Raw genomic sequence first — 17,222 nt, 5'->3', positions numbered from 1 at the left:
TGTGATTCATCAGTCTTACACAATTCACAGCGCTCACCATACCATCTTGCTTTTCAATCTATTTATTTACTACATTGTCTAGAACCTTCAGTACAGTATTGATTAAAAGTGGTGAGAACAGACATTTTTACCTTATTCCTGACTTAGGGGAAAGGGATTCAGTGTTTTACTATTAAGTATGTATTAGCTACAGGTTTTGCATAGATTTATCATGTAAAAAAGTTCTAGTTTGCTGATAGTTTTTATAATGAGAAGGTATTGAATTTTTTCAAAAGTTTTTCTGAATCTATTGGTTATTCCCCATTATATGAATTTTCTCTTTTTTCTTTTTTTTTTTTTAAAGATTTTATTTATTTATTTGAGAGAGAGAGAATGAGAGACAGAGAGCATGAGAAGGAGGAAGGTCAGAGGGAGAAGCAGACTCCCTGCTGAGCAGGGAGCCCGATGCAGGACTCGATCCCGGGACTCCAGGATCATGACCTGAGCTGAAGGCAGTCGCTTAACCAACTGAGCCACCCAGGCGCCCGAATTTTCTCTTTTTTCTATTAACACAGTGAATTATATTGATTTTGATATGTTTAGCCAACTAAGTAGCTCTAGGATAAATGCCACTTTGTAATGATATATTTTTTTTATATACTGCTTAATGAATTTGCTAATACGTTGTTCAGGGTTCTTTTGTTTATGGTTCATAAGAATTTGGTTTGATTTTTCTTGTAATACCTTTGTTTAGTTTTGGTATCAGGGTAATTTTTTTTTTTAAGATTTATTTATTTGAGAAAGAGAGAAGTGTGCATGCGTGTGAGTGGGGGGAGGGGCAGAGGGCAAGGGAAAGAGAGACTCTCAAGCTGCTCCCCACTGAGCTGAACGCTGGGCTCAGTCTCATGACCCTGAGATCATGACCTGAGCCGAAATCAAGAGTCAGCCGCTCAGCCAACTGAGCCACCCAGGCACCCCAATATCAGGGTAATTTTTATAAAATAAGTTGGGAAGTATTCTCTTATTTTCTGAAAGAATTTGTGTAAATTGGTATTACTTCTTTTTTTTTTTAAATATTTTTATTGATTTATTTGACAGAGACACTGAGAGAGGGAACACAAGCAGGGGGAGTGGAAGAGGGAGAAGCAGGCTTCCTGCTGAGCAGGGAGCCCGATGTGGGGCTCAATCCTAGGACCCTGGGATCATGACCTGAGCCAAAGGCAGACGCTTAACCAACTGAGCCACCCAGGCGCCCTGGTATTACTTCTTCGTAAAATGTTTGTTAGAATTCAGCAGTGAAGCCATCTTAACCTGGAGATTATTTTGTGGATAGGTGTTTAACTAGCAGCTCAGTTTCTTTAGTAGAATTAGGAATATTCAGGTTATTGGGTTTTTTCCCTTCTGTGAGCGTCTGTAGTTTGTATCTTTCAAGGAATTTATCAAATTTATTGACAGAGTTGTCTAAAATATACTTTTTATCCTTTTGATGTGTGTGCAATCTGTAGCAATGCCCCTCTTTTGTTTATGTTATTGGTAATTTGTGTCTTATTCTTTTACTAGGTCAGTTGGCTAGAGGTTTATCAATTTCATTGATTGTTTCAAAGTACCAGCTTTTGGTTTCATTGGTTTACTCCATTGTTTTTGTTTTTCTTGTTTTTTGTTTTTTTTTTAAAGGTTTTATTTATTTGACAGAGAGAAACATAGCTAGAGAGGGAACACAAGCAGGGGGAGTGGGAGAGGGAGAAGCAGGCTCCCCGCGGAGCAGGGAGCCTGATGCGGGGCTCGATCCCAGGACCCTGGGACCAGGACCTGAGCCGAAGGCAGACGCTTAACGACTGAGCCACCCAGGCGCCCCTACTCCATTGTTTTTGTTTCCTCTTTCTTTACTTCTTTTCTTATCTTTTTTGTTTCCTTTTTTTTTTTTTCCAGTACTTTATTAAATCATGTTCTGGTTTTGCAGATGGAAGCTTATATTATTGATATGAGACCTTACTTTTTTTCTAATAGAAGCATTTAATACTATAAATTTCCCTCTAAGCACTGTTTAAGTAGTCTTCAAGAAATTTGGACATGTTATATTTTTATTTTGATTCAGTTGAAAATATTTTCTAATTTCCCGTGAGTTCTTTTTCAACCTATTGGTTTAGAAGAAATGTATTTAATTTCCAAAACCTGTGGGGATTTTCCAGATAGCTTTCTATTTTTGATTTCTACTTTAATTCTTTTCAATCAGGGAACATATTTCTATTTGATCTTAAATTTATGGAGATCTTAAATTTATGGAGACTTTTTTTGTGGCACAGATATAGTTTAAGTAGATGACTTTTCCATGTGCACGTGTATAGAGTATTCTGATGTTATTAGGTAAAGTATTCTCTAAATAATCAGGTCAAATTGGTTGATTGTGATGGTAAAGACTTCTGTATCCTTATTGATTTCAGTCTATTTGTTATAGCAGTGACTGAGAGGAAAGTTGAAATCTTCAGTTATAATTTTGGTTTTGTCTATTTTTCCTTTTCTATTCTATCAGTTTTTACTTAACGTATTTTGAAGTTCTGTTTTTAGGGGCATTCACATTTAGAATCGTTACATTCTCTCATGAATTGACCCACTCTATTATTATGAAATGCCTTATTTAATCCCTAATAATATTCTTTGTTCTGAAATCTATGTTGTTTGATATTATAGCCATTTTGGCTTTCTTATGATTAGTAGTTACAGAGTGTTACATGTTTTCCATCCTTTAAAAAAAAAAAAAAGATTTACTTATTTTAGAAAGAGAGAGAGTGTGAGCAGGGAGAAGGGCAGAGGGAGAGAATCCTCAAGCAGACTCTCCACTGAGCATGGAGTCTGATGGGGAGCTCAATTCCAGATCATGATCTGAGCCAAAACCAAGAGTTGAACACTCAACCAACTGAGCCACCCAGGTGCCCCTCCATCCTTTTTACTTTAACCTTCCTATGTTTTCATATTTATAGTGAGCTTTTTTTTTTTTTAAAGATTTTATTTATTTATTTGAGAGAGAGAGTGTGTGTGTGCGCGCATGCACGCGCAACCAGGGGGAGAAGCAGAGGAAGAAGCCGAGGGAGAGGGACAAGCAGAGTCAGTGCTGAGTGCAGAGCCTGATGTGGGCCTCGATCTCTCGACCCTGAGATCATGACCTGAGCTGAAACCAAGAGTTGGATGCTTAACCAACTGAGCCACCCAGGCACCCCTATAAGGAGCTTCTTTTGGACTATATAGTTTGTTCTTACTTTTTTCTCCAGTCTGATACTCTCTACTTTTTTATTGAAGTTTTTAGTCCATTTTCATTTAATGTAATTATTAGTAAGTTGGGTTTAAATACACCATGTTGCCATTTTTTCCTTTTTTCCCCAATTGTTATTTTACTGTTCCTTTTTTTCTATTCTTACTTTCTTTTGGATTGAGAAATTTTTTTATGATTCCATTTTTTCCTCTGTTATTCACATATTACAAGTACTTCTTTGTTTTATTTTTTTAGTGGTTATCCTAGGCCAAGGATTGGCAAACTATTGCCTGAGGACTAAATCAGTCATGCCACCTGGTTTTGTAAATAAAGTTTTACTGGAACACAGCCAGTTGCCAAAGCATTTGGATAGCTTATGTTGCTTTCTCTTCAAGTTTACTGCTCTTTACTTCTTCAGTGTCTAGTCTGTTGTTATTCCCATCCATTGATTTTTTCATATTATCTACTTTTCTTCTCTAGAAGTTTTTTTTTATCCTTTTTTATATCTTCATTTTCTCTCATCATATTCATCTTTTCCTCTATATTCTTGAGCTTATGGATCATGTTCCCAATATCTGCTTTAACATCCTTATTTGCTAAATCCATCACCTGTTATTTCTGGTTTGTTTTGTTTTGTTTTTTTCTTCCTTCTAAATATAGGTCCTATTTTTCTGCTTCTTCGCATGCCTGGAATTTTTTTACTTGAATTTTCAAATTGCTGAAGGCTGTATTTTGTTATGTTCCTTTAAAGAGTAAGTTACTTCAGATCATTTTGACCCTTTTGAGGCTTAAGCTTTTGTTAGTGTAGAGCAGCATTTAGTCTAGGGCTAGTTTAGCCCCATTACTAAGGTTAGCAACTTAGAGTTCATAGCCAAATCCAGCCTGCTGCCTGTTTTTGTGAATAAAATCATATTGGAATGTAGCTAGACTCAATTTTTTTTTTTTTTTTACATGTTGTCTGTGATTGCTTTTGCACTACAACCAGAGTAGTTGTAACAGAAACCATATGGCCCACAAGCCTAAAATATTTACTGTCTGGCCCTTACACAGAAACCTTGACAACCCCTGCTCTGCTCAAAGCCTGTATATTATCAGCTCTCTCTATTCTGGCTGGTGGGAATACAAACTGTTCTCAGGCCTATTTGAGCTCTGGGAATTGTTCACCATATTACTTTCCTCTTTTTCCTTCCCCAGCTCCACAGAGTTTTACTTCCTTGTATTTGCAGATCAGTGTTCAGTCATAGATTCAAGGGAATCACTCTGCAGATGTCTGGAGTGGTCTTGGGGTGTGTTGTGTGTGTCTCTGCTACTCCCTACTCCTGATTATTTTGCCTGGCAGTTCTAGCTATCTTGGACCCTCCAAACTCTGATCTCTGTTTCTGCAACTCAGGGAGCCTGCTGGGCTCTGTTTGTGTATCCTCTCCAGGTTCCTGACCTAGAAACTGTTTTTAGGTGGTAGGCTGGGGCAGTTATAGAGCTTACTTTGTTTCCCTTCTTGCAGGATCACCATTTTGTCCTGTCAGCTCTGCAGTACTTGAAAATAGATGTTTAATATATCTTTATAGTCTTTTAGCTGTTTATGGTAGAAGAGAATTTCCTGTAGCAGTTAATGTCTATGGAAATGGTAGTGTGGAATACTGATTTGCTTATTGGACAGTTAATTTGGTTCAACTCAAATCTCAGACTCTCTGATTGGTGGCAGCTTGAATCCCTGCTTTATTTCCTTTATGTTTAACCAGGGTGCTTGGCTTTTGGGCCCACCCATGCCTAATTTGGGTATTAGCCAAAAGTATGAATAAAGTTTATTCAAACTCTTTGGGGCTCCCTTCTGGCTTTCATTTCTGTGGGATTTCCCTGCTTCCCTTCCAGCTGCTGCTGTTACCCTAAACTCTGTCTTTTGGTTCTTCAAGCTAGTAAGACCATGGGTTTCCACCTCAATTTTATTTGCCACACACGGTCTCTACTTGGTACTTTCCCTCAGGCTACAGGTAGTATAAATTGGCAATTCTCCCCTTGCTCTTCTGTTTTTCCAAATGTAAACCCTCCCCTCCAGTTTCTATCTGTTTGGGTCTCTTTGCAGTGCCTTCAGATAGTTTTTTTTTTTTTTTTTAATATAGGCTTTTTTTTTTCTTTAAAGATTTTATTTATTTATTTGACAGAGAGCCAGAAGAGAACAAGCAGAGGGAGTGGCAGAGGGAGAGGGAGAAGCAGGCTCTGCACTGAGCAGGGAACCCGATGCGGGACTCGATCCCAGGACCCTGAGATCATGACCTGAGCCGAAGGCAGACGCTTAACCATCTGAGCCACCCAGGCGCCCTTCAGATAGTTTTTTAAATATATATTTTTAATCTGGAATTTATACTTGTTATCTACAGTAACAGTCAAATAAGAGATATTCTGTCATTCTTGAAGCAGAACCCCAAAGCCACTCTCATTTTTTAATCAACTTCATTGAGGTATAATTTATATATAATAAAAGCACTCATTTAAGTAGAGTTCATGAACTTTGAAAAGAATATAGGTCTATATAACCACAACAGTCAAGATTACAAAATTATCTGTTACCCCAAAAAGTTCCCTTCTCTGCCCCCATACAACCAGTAGCTCTACTGCCACTCCTGGCCTTCAGTAATCATATCTGCTTCTGTTGCTATAAACTAGTTTTGCCTCTTCTAGAATTTCACATAAATGGGATAATAGAATATGTGCTTTTGGAGAGATTGGTTTGTGTAACTCAATGTTTTTGAAGTTTATTCATGTTGTGTACATGAACATTCTTTGTATTGCTAAGTGGTACTCAAGTATATAAATATACTATAATTTGTTTATCTACTCATGTTTTGATAGACTTTTTTTAAAAAGATTTTATTTATTTGAGAGGGAGAGAGCATGCGTGAATGTGGGGAAGGAGCAGAAGGAGAGGGAGAAGCAGACTCCCCACTGAGCAGGGAGCCCGACATGGGGCTCAATCTCTGGACCCAGAAATCATGACCTGAGCTGAAGGCAGATGCTTAACCAACTGAGCCACCCAGGTGCCCCAAGACATTTTTTCCCCTACTTTCTGACTATTACAGATGATGCTTGCGTGAACTGTATTTTCATTTCTTTGGGGTAAATGCCTAGGTGTGGAATCAGTGGGTTGTATGAAAAATATATGTTTAACTTTATAAGAAACTGCCAGATTTATGGAGAGTAGTACCATTCTACATTCCCACCAACAATATATAAGAGTTAGAGTAGCTCCATATCCTCACCAACACTTGGTATGGTCACTTTTTAATTTTAATTATCCTAGAGAGAGTGTAATGGTATTTCACTATTTTAGTTTTCATTTCCCTGATATAAGTGCTGAGCATTTTTTGCTTGACATTTAGATATCTTCTGAACTTGTTCAGAGCTTTTCCCAATTTTTAATGCATTCGTTGTTTTCTTTTTGTGTTGTATGAGTTCTTTATATATTCTAGACATAAGTCTTTTGTCAGATAAAAGTACTGTGAATTATCTTTTCCCAGTCTGTGATTTGATTTTTTATTTTCTTAAAGGTCTCTTTCAGAGCTGAAGTTTTTAATTTTGACAAAATCCAGTTCATTAGGTTTTCAAATTTTATGTTGCGTGTTTTTGGTGTCCTATTCCAAAACTCTTTGCACACTCCAGGTTGTGCATATTTTGTTTTTTTGTTTTGTTTTGTTTTGTTTTAAAGATTTTATTTATTTATTTGACAGAGAGACAGCTAGAGAGGGAACACAAGCAGGGGGAGTGGGAGAGGGAGAAGCAGGCTTCCTGCTGAGCAGGGAGCCCGAGGCGGGGCTCGATCCCAGGACCCTGGAATCATGACCTGAGCCGAAGGCAGGCGCTTAATGACTGAGCCACCCAGGCGCCCCACATATTTTGTTTTTTTGCTTACTATATGAGTATTATGAGTTTAGACTTTCTTTAAGTGAATTATCTATTACAGCTTAATTCTTTTGTATGCCGTAAGAGTTGAGGTTCCTTTTTTAAATTTTTTTAATGAATATTCAGTTTTTCCAGAGTTGTCTGTGAAAAGACATCCTTTCTCTACTGAATTATCCTGGAGCCTCTGTTGACAGTTATCCATATATGTATAGGAGTGTTTCCATAGTCTGTTTTATTGATTTGTATACTTACCCTTTCACCAGTGTACACAGTCTTGATTAGTCAATGAGGTCACAAAATCAGATAATGTGAATCTTCCAACACTGTCTTTTTCAAACTTACTCAGACATGCTAGGTGTTGTACATTTCCAGTAAATTTTAGAATCAACTTAACAATCTCTATAAAACAGTCTACTTAGGGGTGCTTGGGTGACTCAGTCGGTTAATCGTCCAGCTCTTGGTTTCAGCTCAGGTCATGATCTCATGGGTTGTGAGATTGAGCCCTGCATTGGGCTTGGTGCTCAGCGGGGAGTCTGCTTGAGGATTCTCTCCCTTTGACCCTACCCCTACTTGCATACTCACACATGTGCTCTCTCTCTCAAATAAATAAATTAAATCTTTAAAAAAGAAAAACAGATGTGTTGGGAGATTATTAAAAGTGGTACTGTAGGGGGCGCCTGGGTGGCTCAGTCGTTAAGCGTCTGCCTTCGGCTCAGGTCATGATCCCAGGGTCCTGGGATCGAGACCCACATCAGGTTCCCTCCCCGGCGGGAAGCCTGCTCTCCCTCCCACTCCCGGAGCTTGTGTTCCTGCTCTCGCTATCTCTGTCTCTGTCAAATAAATAAATAAAATCTTGAAAAAAAAAAAAAAGTGGTACTGTAGGGGCACCTGGGTGGCTCAGTTGGTTAAGTGACTGCCTTTGGCTCAGGTCATGATCCTGGAGTCCCAGGATCGAGTCCCGCATCGGGCTCCCTGCTCAGCGGGGAGTCTGCTTCTGCTTCTGACCCTCTCTCCTCTCGTGTTCTCTCTCTCATTCTCAGATGAATAAATAAAATCTTTAAAAAAAAAAAAATGGTACTGTAAGGGGTATCTGGCTGGCTTAGTTAATGGAGCATGTGACTCTTGATCTCAGGGTTGTGAGTTTGAACCCCAGGTTGGTATAGAGATTAGAGATTACTTAAAAATAAAATCTTTAAGGGTCGTCTAGGTGGCTCAGTTGGTTAAGCATCTGCCTTCAGCTCAGGTCATGATCTCAGGATCCTGGGATCCAGCCCCACATTGGGTCCCCGCTCAGCAGGGAGTCTGCTTCTCCCTCCCTCTGCCCCTCCCCCCACTTATGCTCGCTCTCTCCTCTCTCTCAAATAAATAAAACCTTTAAAAAATAATAAAATAAAATCTTTAAAAAAAAAAAGGGACGCCTGGGTGGCTCAGTTGGTTAAGCATCTGCCTTCTGCTCAGGTCATGATCCCAGCGTCCTGGGATCGAGTCCCACATTGGACTCCTTGCTCAGCAGGGAGTCTGCTTCTCCCTCTGCCTGCTCTGCCTGCTCTGCCTGCTGCTCTCCCTGCTTGTGCTCACTCTCTCTCTGACAAATAAAATCTTTTAAAAATATAAATAAATATAAATAAATAAATAAATAAAGTAGTGCTCCACAAATATGAAATGAGTTAGGTTGTTGTCAGTATTCTTTAGAGATTCTGAATCTGTCCAGATTTTCCCCCGCTTTGGTCTAGTTCTTTCATTTACTGACAAACATTAACATCAACCATGGTTTTGGACTTTTTTAAGTCTCATGTTACTTTTGTCAGTATTTGCCTAGTGTACTTTGAAACTTTTCTTATTTAAGTACATATACATTAGTAATTGTTATTCTGGTGTATTTTCTCTTTTATCATTATAAAATGCCCCCTTTGTCTGTAGTAGTAACACTCCTCAACTTTCCCATGTCTAGTGGTTGTGTATAATTTTCCATCCATTTCCGTTTTCAGCGTATTTGTGTCTATGGTATTTAAAATATTTTTCTTACAGACAGAATTATATGAGTCTTGCTTTTTCATGCAGTCTAATAATCCTGGCCATTTTATTGGAGTGTTTAGTCCATTTATATTTAATACAGTTAGAGGTATATGGATATAGGGCTACCATTTTGCTGTTTGTTTTCCAAATGCCTAACTTGTTTTGTTTTAAGTTTTTAACTAATTCTTTTTTTTTTTTAAAGATTTTATTTATTTATTTGACAGAGAGAGAGAGATCACAAGTAGGCAGACAGGCAGGCAGAGGGAGAGGGAGAAGCAGGCTCCCTGCTGAGCACAGAGCCCGATGCGGGGCTCGATCCCAGGATCCTGGGATCATGACCTGAGCCGAAGGTAGATGCTTAACCATCTGAGCCACCCAGGCGTCCCTTTAACTAATTCTTATTAGTTAACATAGTGTAATACTGGTTTCAGGAGTAGAATTCAGTGACTCATCACTTACATATAACCAGTGCTCATCACAACATGTGCCGTCCTTAATACCCATCACCCATTTAGCCCATCTCCCACCCACTTCCCCTCCGGCAACCCTCAGTTTGTTCTCTATCATTAAGACTCTTATGGTTCGGGGCGCCTGGGTGGCTCAGTCGTTAAGCGTCTGCCTTCGGCTCAGCTCATGATCCCAGGGTCCTGGGATCGAGCCCCGCATCGGGCTCCCTGCTCAGCGGGAAGCCTGCTTCTCCCTCTCCCACTCCCCCTGCTTGTGCTCTCTCTCTCACTATGTCTCTCCCTGTCAAATAAATAAATAAAATCTTAAAAAAAAAAAAAAAAAGTCTTATGGTTCACCTCCCTCTTTTTTTTTCCCTTCCCCTATGTTCATCTATTTTGTTTCTTAAATTCCACATGAGTGAAATCATACGGTATTTATCTTTCTCTGACTGACTTATTTCACTTAGCATAATACACTCTAGCTCCATCCATGTCATTGCAAATGGCAAGATATTATTCTTTTTGATGGCTGAGTAGTATTCCATATAGATACACATACCACATCTTCTTTACCCATTCATCAGTTGATGGATGCACGTTTGGGCTCTTTCCATAATTTGGCTATTGTTGATAATGCTGCTATAAATATCGGGGTGCATGTACCCCTTTGAATCATATTTTTGTATCCTTGGGCAAATACCTAGCAGTGCAAATTGCTGGGTTGTAGGGTAGTTCTATTTTTAACTTTTTGAGGAACTTCCATACTGTTTTCCAGAGTGGCTGCTACCAGTTTGCATTCCCACCAACTGTGTAGGAGGGTTCCCCTTTCTCCGCATCCTTGCCAACATCTGTTGTTTAATGTGTTGCTAATTTTAGCCATTCTGATAGGTGTGAGGTGGTATCTCATCGTGGTTTTGATTTGTATTTCTCTGATGATGAGTGATGTTGAACATCTTTTCATGTGTCTATTAGCCATCTGGATGTCTTCTTTGGAAAAATGTCTCTTCGTATCTTCTGCCTATTTCTTTCTTTTTTTTTTTTTTTTAAGATTTTATTTATTTATTTGACAGAGAGAGACACAGCGAGAGAGGGAACACAAGCAGGGGGAGTGGGAGAGGGAGAAGCAGGCTTCCCGCGGAGCAGGGAGCCCGATGTGGGGCTCAATCCCAGGACCGTGGGATCATGACCTGAGCCGAAGGCAGACGCTTAATGACTGAGCCACCCAGGTGCCCCTCTTCTGCCTGTTTCTTAACTGGATTATTTATTTTTGGGGTGTTGAGTTTGATAAGTTCTTTATAGATTTTTGGATACTAACCCTTTATCAGATACGTCGTTTGCAAATGGGAGAAGTCCCATTCTATAGGCTACCTTTTAGTTTTGTTGATTGTTTCCTTCACTGTGCAGCTTTTTACCTTGATGAAATCCCAATAGTTCATTTTTGCTTTTGTTTCCCTTGCCTCTAGAGACTTGTCTAGTAAGGTTGCTATGGCCAATGTCGAAGAGGTTTCTGCCTGTTTCTCCACTAAGATTTTGATGGTTTCCTGTCTCATATTTAGGTCTTTAATCCATTTTGAATTTATTTTTGTGTATGGTGTATAAAAGTGATCGAGTTTCATTCTTTTACATGTTGCTGTCCAGTTTTCCTAACACCATTTGTTGAAGAGACTGTCTTTTTTCCATTAATCTTTCCTGCTTTGTCAAAGATTAGTTACCATATAGTGTGGGTCCATTTCGGGGTTCTCTATTCTGTTCCATTGATCTATTCATCTCTTTTTGTGCCAGTACCAGACTGTCTTGATGACTACAGCTTTGTAATATAACTTGAAATCTGGAATTGTGATGCCTCCAGCTTTTTCTTTTTCAAGATTGCTTTGGCTATTCAGGGTGTTTTGTGGTTCCATACAAATTTTAGGATTGTTTGTTCTACCTATTTGAAAAATGCTGGTGGTATTTTCATAGGAATTGCACTAAATGTGTAGATTGCTTTGGGTAGCATAGACATTTTAACAATATTTGTTCTTCCATTTCTCTGTGTCATTTTCAATTTCTTTCATAAGTGTTCTATAGTTTTCAGAGTTCAGATCTTTTTAGGTTAGGCTTATTCCTAGGAAAGTTAATGTAAACTGTAATGCAACTGTAAATGGTATTTGATTCCTTGATCAAAGGTGTATTGGTGTATAAAAATGCAACAGATTTCTTTATGTTGATTTTGTATCCTGCAACTTTGCTGAATTCCTGTATTCTAGCAATTTTTTGGTGGAGTCTTTCAGGTTTTCTACATAGAGTATCATATTGTTTGTGAATAGTGAAAGTTTGACTTCTTCCTTGCTAATTTGGATACCTTTTATTTCTTTTCATTGTCTGATTACTGAGGTTAAGACTTCTGGTACTATGTTAAATTACAATGATGAGAGTGGACACCCTTGTCTTGTTCCTGACCACAGAGGAAAGGCTTTCATTTTTCCCCATCAAGGATGATATTAACTGTGGGTCTTTTGTATATGGCCTTTATGATGTTGAGGTATCTTCCATCTATCCCTAGTTTGTTGAGGGTTTTTATCAAGAATCGATACTATATTTTGTCAAATGCTTTTTTTGCATCTCTTGACAGGATTGTATGGTTCTTATCCTTTTAATAATGTAGCATGTCACTTTGATTGATTTGCAAATATTGAACTACCCTTGCAGCCCAGGAATAAATCCCACTTGATCATGGTGAATAATTGTTTTAATGTACTGTTGGATTCGGTTTGCTAGTATCTTGTTGAAAATTTTTGCATTCATGTTCATCAGGGATATTGGCCTTTAATTATCCTTTTTAGTGTGGTCTTTGACTGGTTTTGGAATCAAGGTAATGCTGGCCTTGTAGAATGTGTTTGGGAGTTTTCCTTCCATTTCTATTTTTTGGAACATTTTGAGAAGAATAGGTATTAACTTTTCTTTAAATGTTTGGTAGAGGGGCACCTGGGTGGCTCAGACAGTTAAGTGTCTGCCTTTGGGTCAGGTCATGATCCCAGAGTCCTGGGATCGAGCCCTGCATTGGGCTCCCTGCTCCATGGGAAGCCTGCTTCTCCCTCTCCCACTCCCCCTGCTTGTGTTCCCTCTCTCACTGTGTCTCTCTCTGTCAAATAAATAAAATCTTAAAAAAAAAAAAAAAAGTGGTAGAATTCTCCTGGGAAGCCATCAGGCCCTGGACTTTTGTTTGTTGGGAGATTTTTGATTACTGATTCAATTTCTTTGCTGGTTATGGGTCTGTTCAAATTTTCTATTCCTGTTTCAGTTTTGGTAATTTATGTTTCTAGGAATTCATCCATTTCTTCCAGATTGCCTAGTTTGTTGGCATATAATTTTTAATGTTCTCTTATAATTATATTTCTGTAGTGTTGGTTGTGATATCTTCTCTTTCATTTGTGATTTTATTGATTTGGGTCTTTTTCTTTTTGGTAAGTCTGGCTATGGGGTTATCAATTTTATTAATTCTTCCAAAGAACCAGCTCTTAGTCTGATTGATCTGTTCTACTGGGGTTTTTTTTTTCTATTATTTGTCTATTATTTACTTCTGCTCTAATCTTTATTATTCCCTTCTTCTGCTGGCTTTAGGCTTTATTTCCTCTTTTCTAGCTCCTTTAGGTATAAAGTTAGGTTGTGTATTTGAGAGTTTTGTTTCTTGAGACAGGCCTGTATTGCTACGTACTTACTCTTAGGACCACTTCTGCTTCATCCCAAAGGTTTTAGACTGTCATGTTTTCACTTTCATTTGCTTTCATGTATTTTTTTTTTAATTTCTTCTTTAATTTCCTGGTTAACCCACTCATTCTTTAGTAGGATGTTCTTTAACATGTATTTGTGGTCTTTCCAAATTTTTTCTTGTGGTTGACTTCAAGTTTCATAGTGTTGTGGTCAAAAAATATGTATGGTATGATCTCAGTTGTTTTGTACTTGTTGAGGCCTGATTTGTGACCCAGTATGTGATCTGTTCTGGAAAATGTTCCATGTGCACTGGAAAAAAATGTGTATTCTGCTGCGTTAGGATGAAATGTTCTGAATATATCTATTAAGTCCATCTGGTCCAGTGTGTCATTCAAAGCCATTGTTTCCTTGTTGATTTTCTGTTTAGATGATCTTTCCTTTGCTGTAAGTGGTGTTAAAATCCCCTGTTATTATTGTATTTTTATCAGTGAACTTCTTTATGTTTGTTATTAATTGATTTGTATATTTGAGTACTCCCAAATTGGGAGCATAAATATTTACACTTGTTAGATTTTCTTGTTGGATAGGCCCCTTTATTATGATATAATGCCCTTCTTCATACCTTGTTACAGTCTTTGGTTTAAAATCTCATTTGGGAGTGCCTGGGTGGATCAGTTGGTTGCCTGTCTGCCTTCAGCTCGGGTCATGATCCCAGGGTCCTGGGATCAAGCCCCACATAGGGCTCTCTGCTCAGCGGGGAACCTGTTCTCCCTCTCCCTCTGCCTGCTGCTCTTGTGATCTCTCTCTTGCTCTGTCAAATAAATAAAATCTTAAAATAAAATAAAATAAAATCTAGTTTGCCTGAAAAAATATGGCTCCTCAGCTTTCTTTTGATGTCCATTAGCATGATAAATGGTTCTCCATCCCCTCACTTTCAATCTGCAGGTGCCTTTACTAACCCTTTTTTTTAATCCTTTTAAATATATTCTGTATTTTAAGGCAGTTTTAGGTTCATGGCAAAATTGTATAGAAAGTACAGTTTCAGGGCTCCTGGCTGGCTCAGTCCATGGAGCATGTGACTCTTAATCTGGGATTTTGGGTTCAAGCCCCACATTGGGCATAAAGATTACTTAAAAATAAAATCTTTTTTTAAAAGAAAGTACAGAGTTTCCATTTACCCCCTGCCCCTACACAAGAATAGCCTCCCCATTATCAACATTTTGCACTAGAGTGATACATTTATTACAGTGAACCTACATTAACACATCATTATTTCCCAAAGTCTGTAGTTTACATTAAGGTTCACTCTTGGTCTTATATATTCAGTGGATTCTCACAAATATATAATGATATATCCGCCATTATAGTATTATATGGAATAGTTTCACTGCTCTAAAAATCCTCTGTGCTACACCTATTCATCCCTTGTCCCTTCCTTTTTTTTTTTTTTTAAAACTATCTCCATAGTTTTGCCTTCCCAGAATATCATATAGTTGGAATCATACAGCCTTTTCTGATTGGCTTCTTATCCTAACCTGTTTTGGGTTGTTTTTTTTTTTTAAGATTTATTTATTTATTTTAGGGGAGGGAGGAGTAGGGGGAGTGGGAGAGAGAGAATCTCAAGCCAGCTCCCCACTGAGCATGGAGCCCAATGTAGGGCTCAATCCCACGACCCTGAGATCATGACCTGAGCTGAAATCAAGGGTCAGATACTTAACTGACTGAGCCACCCAGGCACCCCAACCTGTTTTTTAGTCATCTGTTCTTATATATGTTGTCTCTTGTGTTAATCAAATACATTTTAATAGTTCATTTTCATTCATGTATTGATTTTTTACTTATATCTATTTCCATGCCCAGGTTTTTCATTACTTCTTTGAACACATTAAAAATAGCTGCTTTGAAGCCTTTTTTTGGCAAAATCCAACATTGGGGCCCACTAGGGATTAGTTTCTCTGGCTTTTTCTGAATATGGGTCATACCCCTTCCTCTTGTTTTGTTTTGTTTGTGTGTTTAGTAATTTTTGCTAGAAACCTAAATATCATGAATAATACAGTAATTTCATTCTGTCTTTTTTTTCTGAGGATTATTGGTTTTTTTTTTAAGCAGGCAACTAATTTGCTTGAAATCGAACTTTAAAACTGCCCCCACCCTCAAGTGTAAAGCAGCTGATATATCAGTTCAGTTCTTTCAGCTTCCACCTGCTGCTTTTTGACCCTAGCCCCCTTAGGGGAGGGGAGGTCAGTTCTTTTTGTGTTCACGTACTTTAGCTCTTTATTAAGGAATTGGTGTTTATACTTATATTTTAGGGCTTACTTTCTGTAGGGCTCTTTCTTCAGTGTTCACCCCCTATATTTCCTGCTGCTCTGTGAGCTGCAATTTTCTGACACCTCCATCCAGTAAGGCTTCAGTTTTCTTCTGCTTGAGCTATGAGCAGGTTATGTAATGCTGTTAATAAAAAAATGCAGAAATCTCAGAATCTCACTAGGTGTAGGTGCACTTCTATTTTTCAGAACTCTCTTCTGGTATCTTGCTAAGTCCTCTGTGATGTCTCCAACAATTGCTTAGTTTAACTACCAACCTGGAGTTCTGGCAGCGTTTATACTCTGATTTTGGTTCTTATCCTTTCTGTAGTTCTCTCACTTCAGTAATTTATTTCCAGGGGTGCCTGGCTGACTCAATTGGTCAAGCATCCCTTGATCTCAGCTCAGGTGTTGATCTCACGGTCATAAGTTCAAGGCCTGCATTGGGCTCAACATTGCGTGGAGCCTACTTTAAAAAAAGAAAGAGAAAGAGAGAAAGAAAGAGAAGGAAGGAAGGGAAAAGAAAAGAAAAAGGGAGAGAGAGAAAGAAAAGAAAGAATGAATGAATGAATTTATTTCTAAATCTCCAGCTTATCTGCCAGTTCTAAATTCTGCCTCAGGAGCTGTAGGGTTTCTGCTACCTTCATGCAAAAAAAAGCCATGAACTGAACAGTTCTTACCCATTGCAGTTGCTGTCCATTAAGAATAAATTCTTCAGTTTTTGCTTGCTTTGATTATTTTCCAGTGCCATCTGTCATTTATTATATATTATGTTCAGAAATATATGTTATGTTAATTCTAAATAATGATTATCTGAGGGATCGTTTTCGTGACCAATTCACTGTATTAGTTTTGGATGCCAGTTGTTCCTATGCATTCTAAAACCATATTCTTCCCACATAACATAATCTTGACAGGGAAAAATTTTACTTCCTCAGTTGTGCTCCCCTTGTAATATACTGCATCTTGTATATTCTTTTGTTGTAGTACCTGTAACACCTTCTAGCAGGTTTGTGTTTATACATACCTTATTAAAGGTGTGTGTTCCTTGCTTTGAGGCTATGTAGGGACCATGCTTTGTATGTCTTGGCATTCCAGTAAACGAATGCAGTTTTGGGGTACAAAGCGACTTCACGTAAATATTTTTAGAATTAATTATTAAATAAATTCAGTGCCAGTTACTTCTGCCTTCACTTTTGTTTATCTTACCATGTAAATCACAAGACAAAAATGATTGGCTTTCTTTATATTCATATGAATGCCCCAAAGGAGCAGGATCAAAAGTAGTCCACAATATCTAGTCAGCTTACTCTGATCATAGTCCCAATCCATTGCAGTCATCAGTGTCTTTCAAAGATGTGACTGTGGACTTCACTCGGGAGGAGTGGCAGCACCTGGATCCTGCTCAGAAGACTCTCTACATGGATGTGATGTTGGAAAACTATTGCCATCTCATCTCTGTGGGTAAGAAAAACTCTCTTTGAAAATTCCAGTAGTATACATTTCCTTTCAAAGTGCCTGAATTATGCCCTGAATTTCAGGCTTAAGAGGTGATGAATTATTTGTTAACAGAGAGGATAATTGTGTACTTACCCAGAACAAGATGTTAAGTTTTCTCTTACATGAAGAAGTATCTTAATTTGCATT

At 38.3% G+C, this 17,222-nt stretch overlaps 1 protein-coding gene across 20 annotated transcripts in view; it reads left to right on the top strand.

Moving 5' to 3' along the window:
- Positions 1–17,222, top strand: part of ZNF567 (zinc finger protein 567) — a 107,727-nt gene that overhangs the window by 84,245 nt on the left and 6,260 nt on the right. For 19 of the 20 annotated variants that reach the window (XM_081807453.1, XM_081807465.1, XM_081807464.1 and 16 more), the window contains one exon: positions 16,913–17,039. In XM_081807453.1, the coding sequence (XP_081663579.1) occupies positions 16,913–17,039 (127 nt within the window). Of the gene's footprint in view, positions 1–11,694; positions 12,298–16,912; positions 17,040–17,222 lie in introns of those variants that run through there. The other variant, XM_081807466.1, reaches the window with a different exon arrangement.

The sequence above is a fragment of the Leptonychotes weddellii genome, chromosome 16 (assembly GCF_054177405.1).
Source record: "Leptonychotes weddellii isolate Sample4059 chromosome 16, ASM5417740v2, whole genome shotgun sequence".
NCBI classification, from domain to species: domain Eukaryota; kingdom Metazoa; phylum Chordata; class Mammalia; order Carnivora; family Phocidae; genus Leptonychotes; species Leptonychotes weddellii.
The sequence above is the reverse complement of the archived record's forward strand: the minus strand, read 5'-3'. Positions and strand labels throughout refer to the sequence as shown.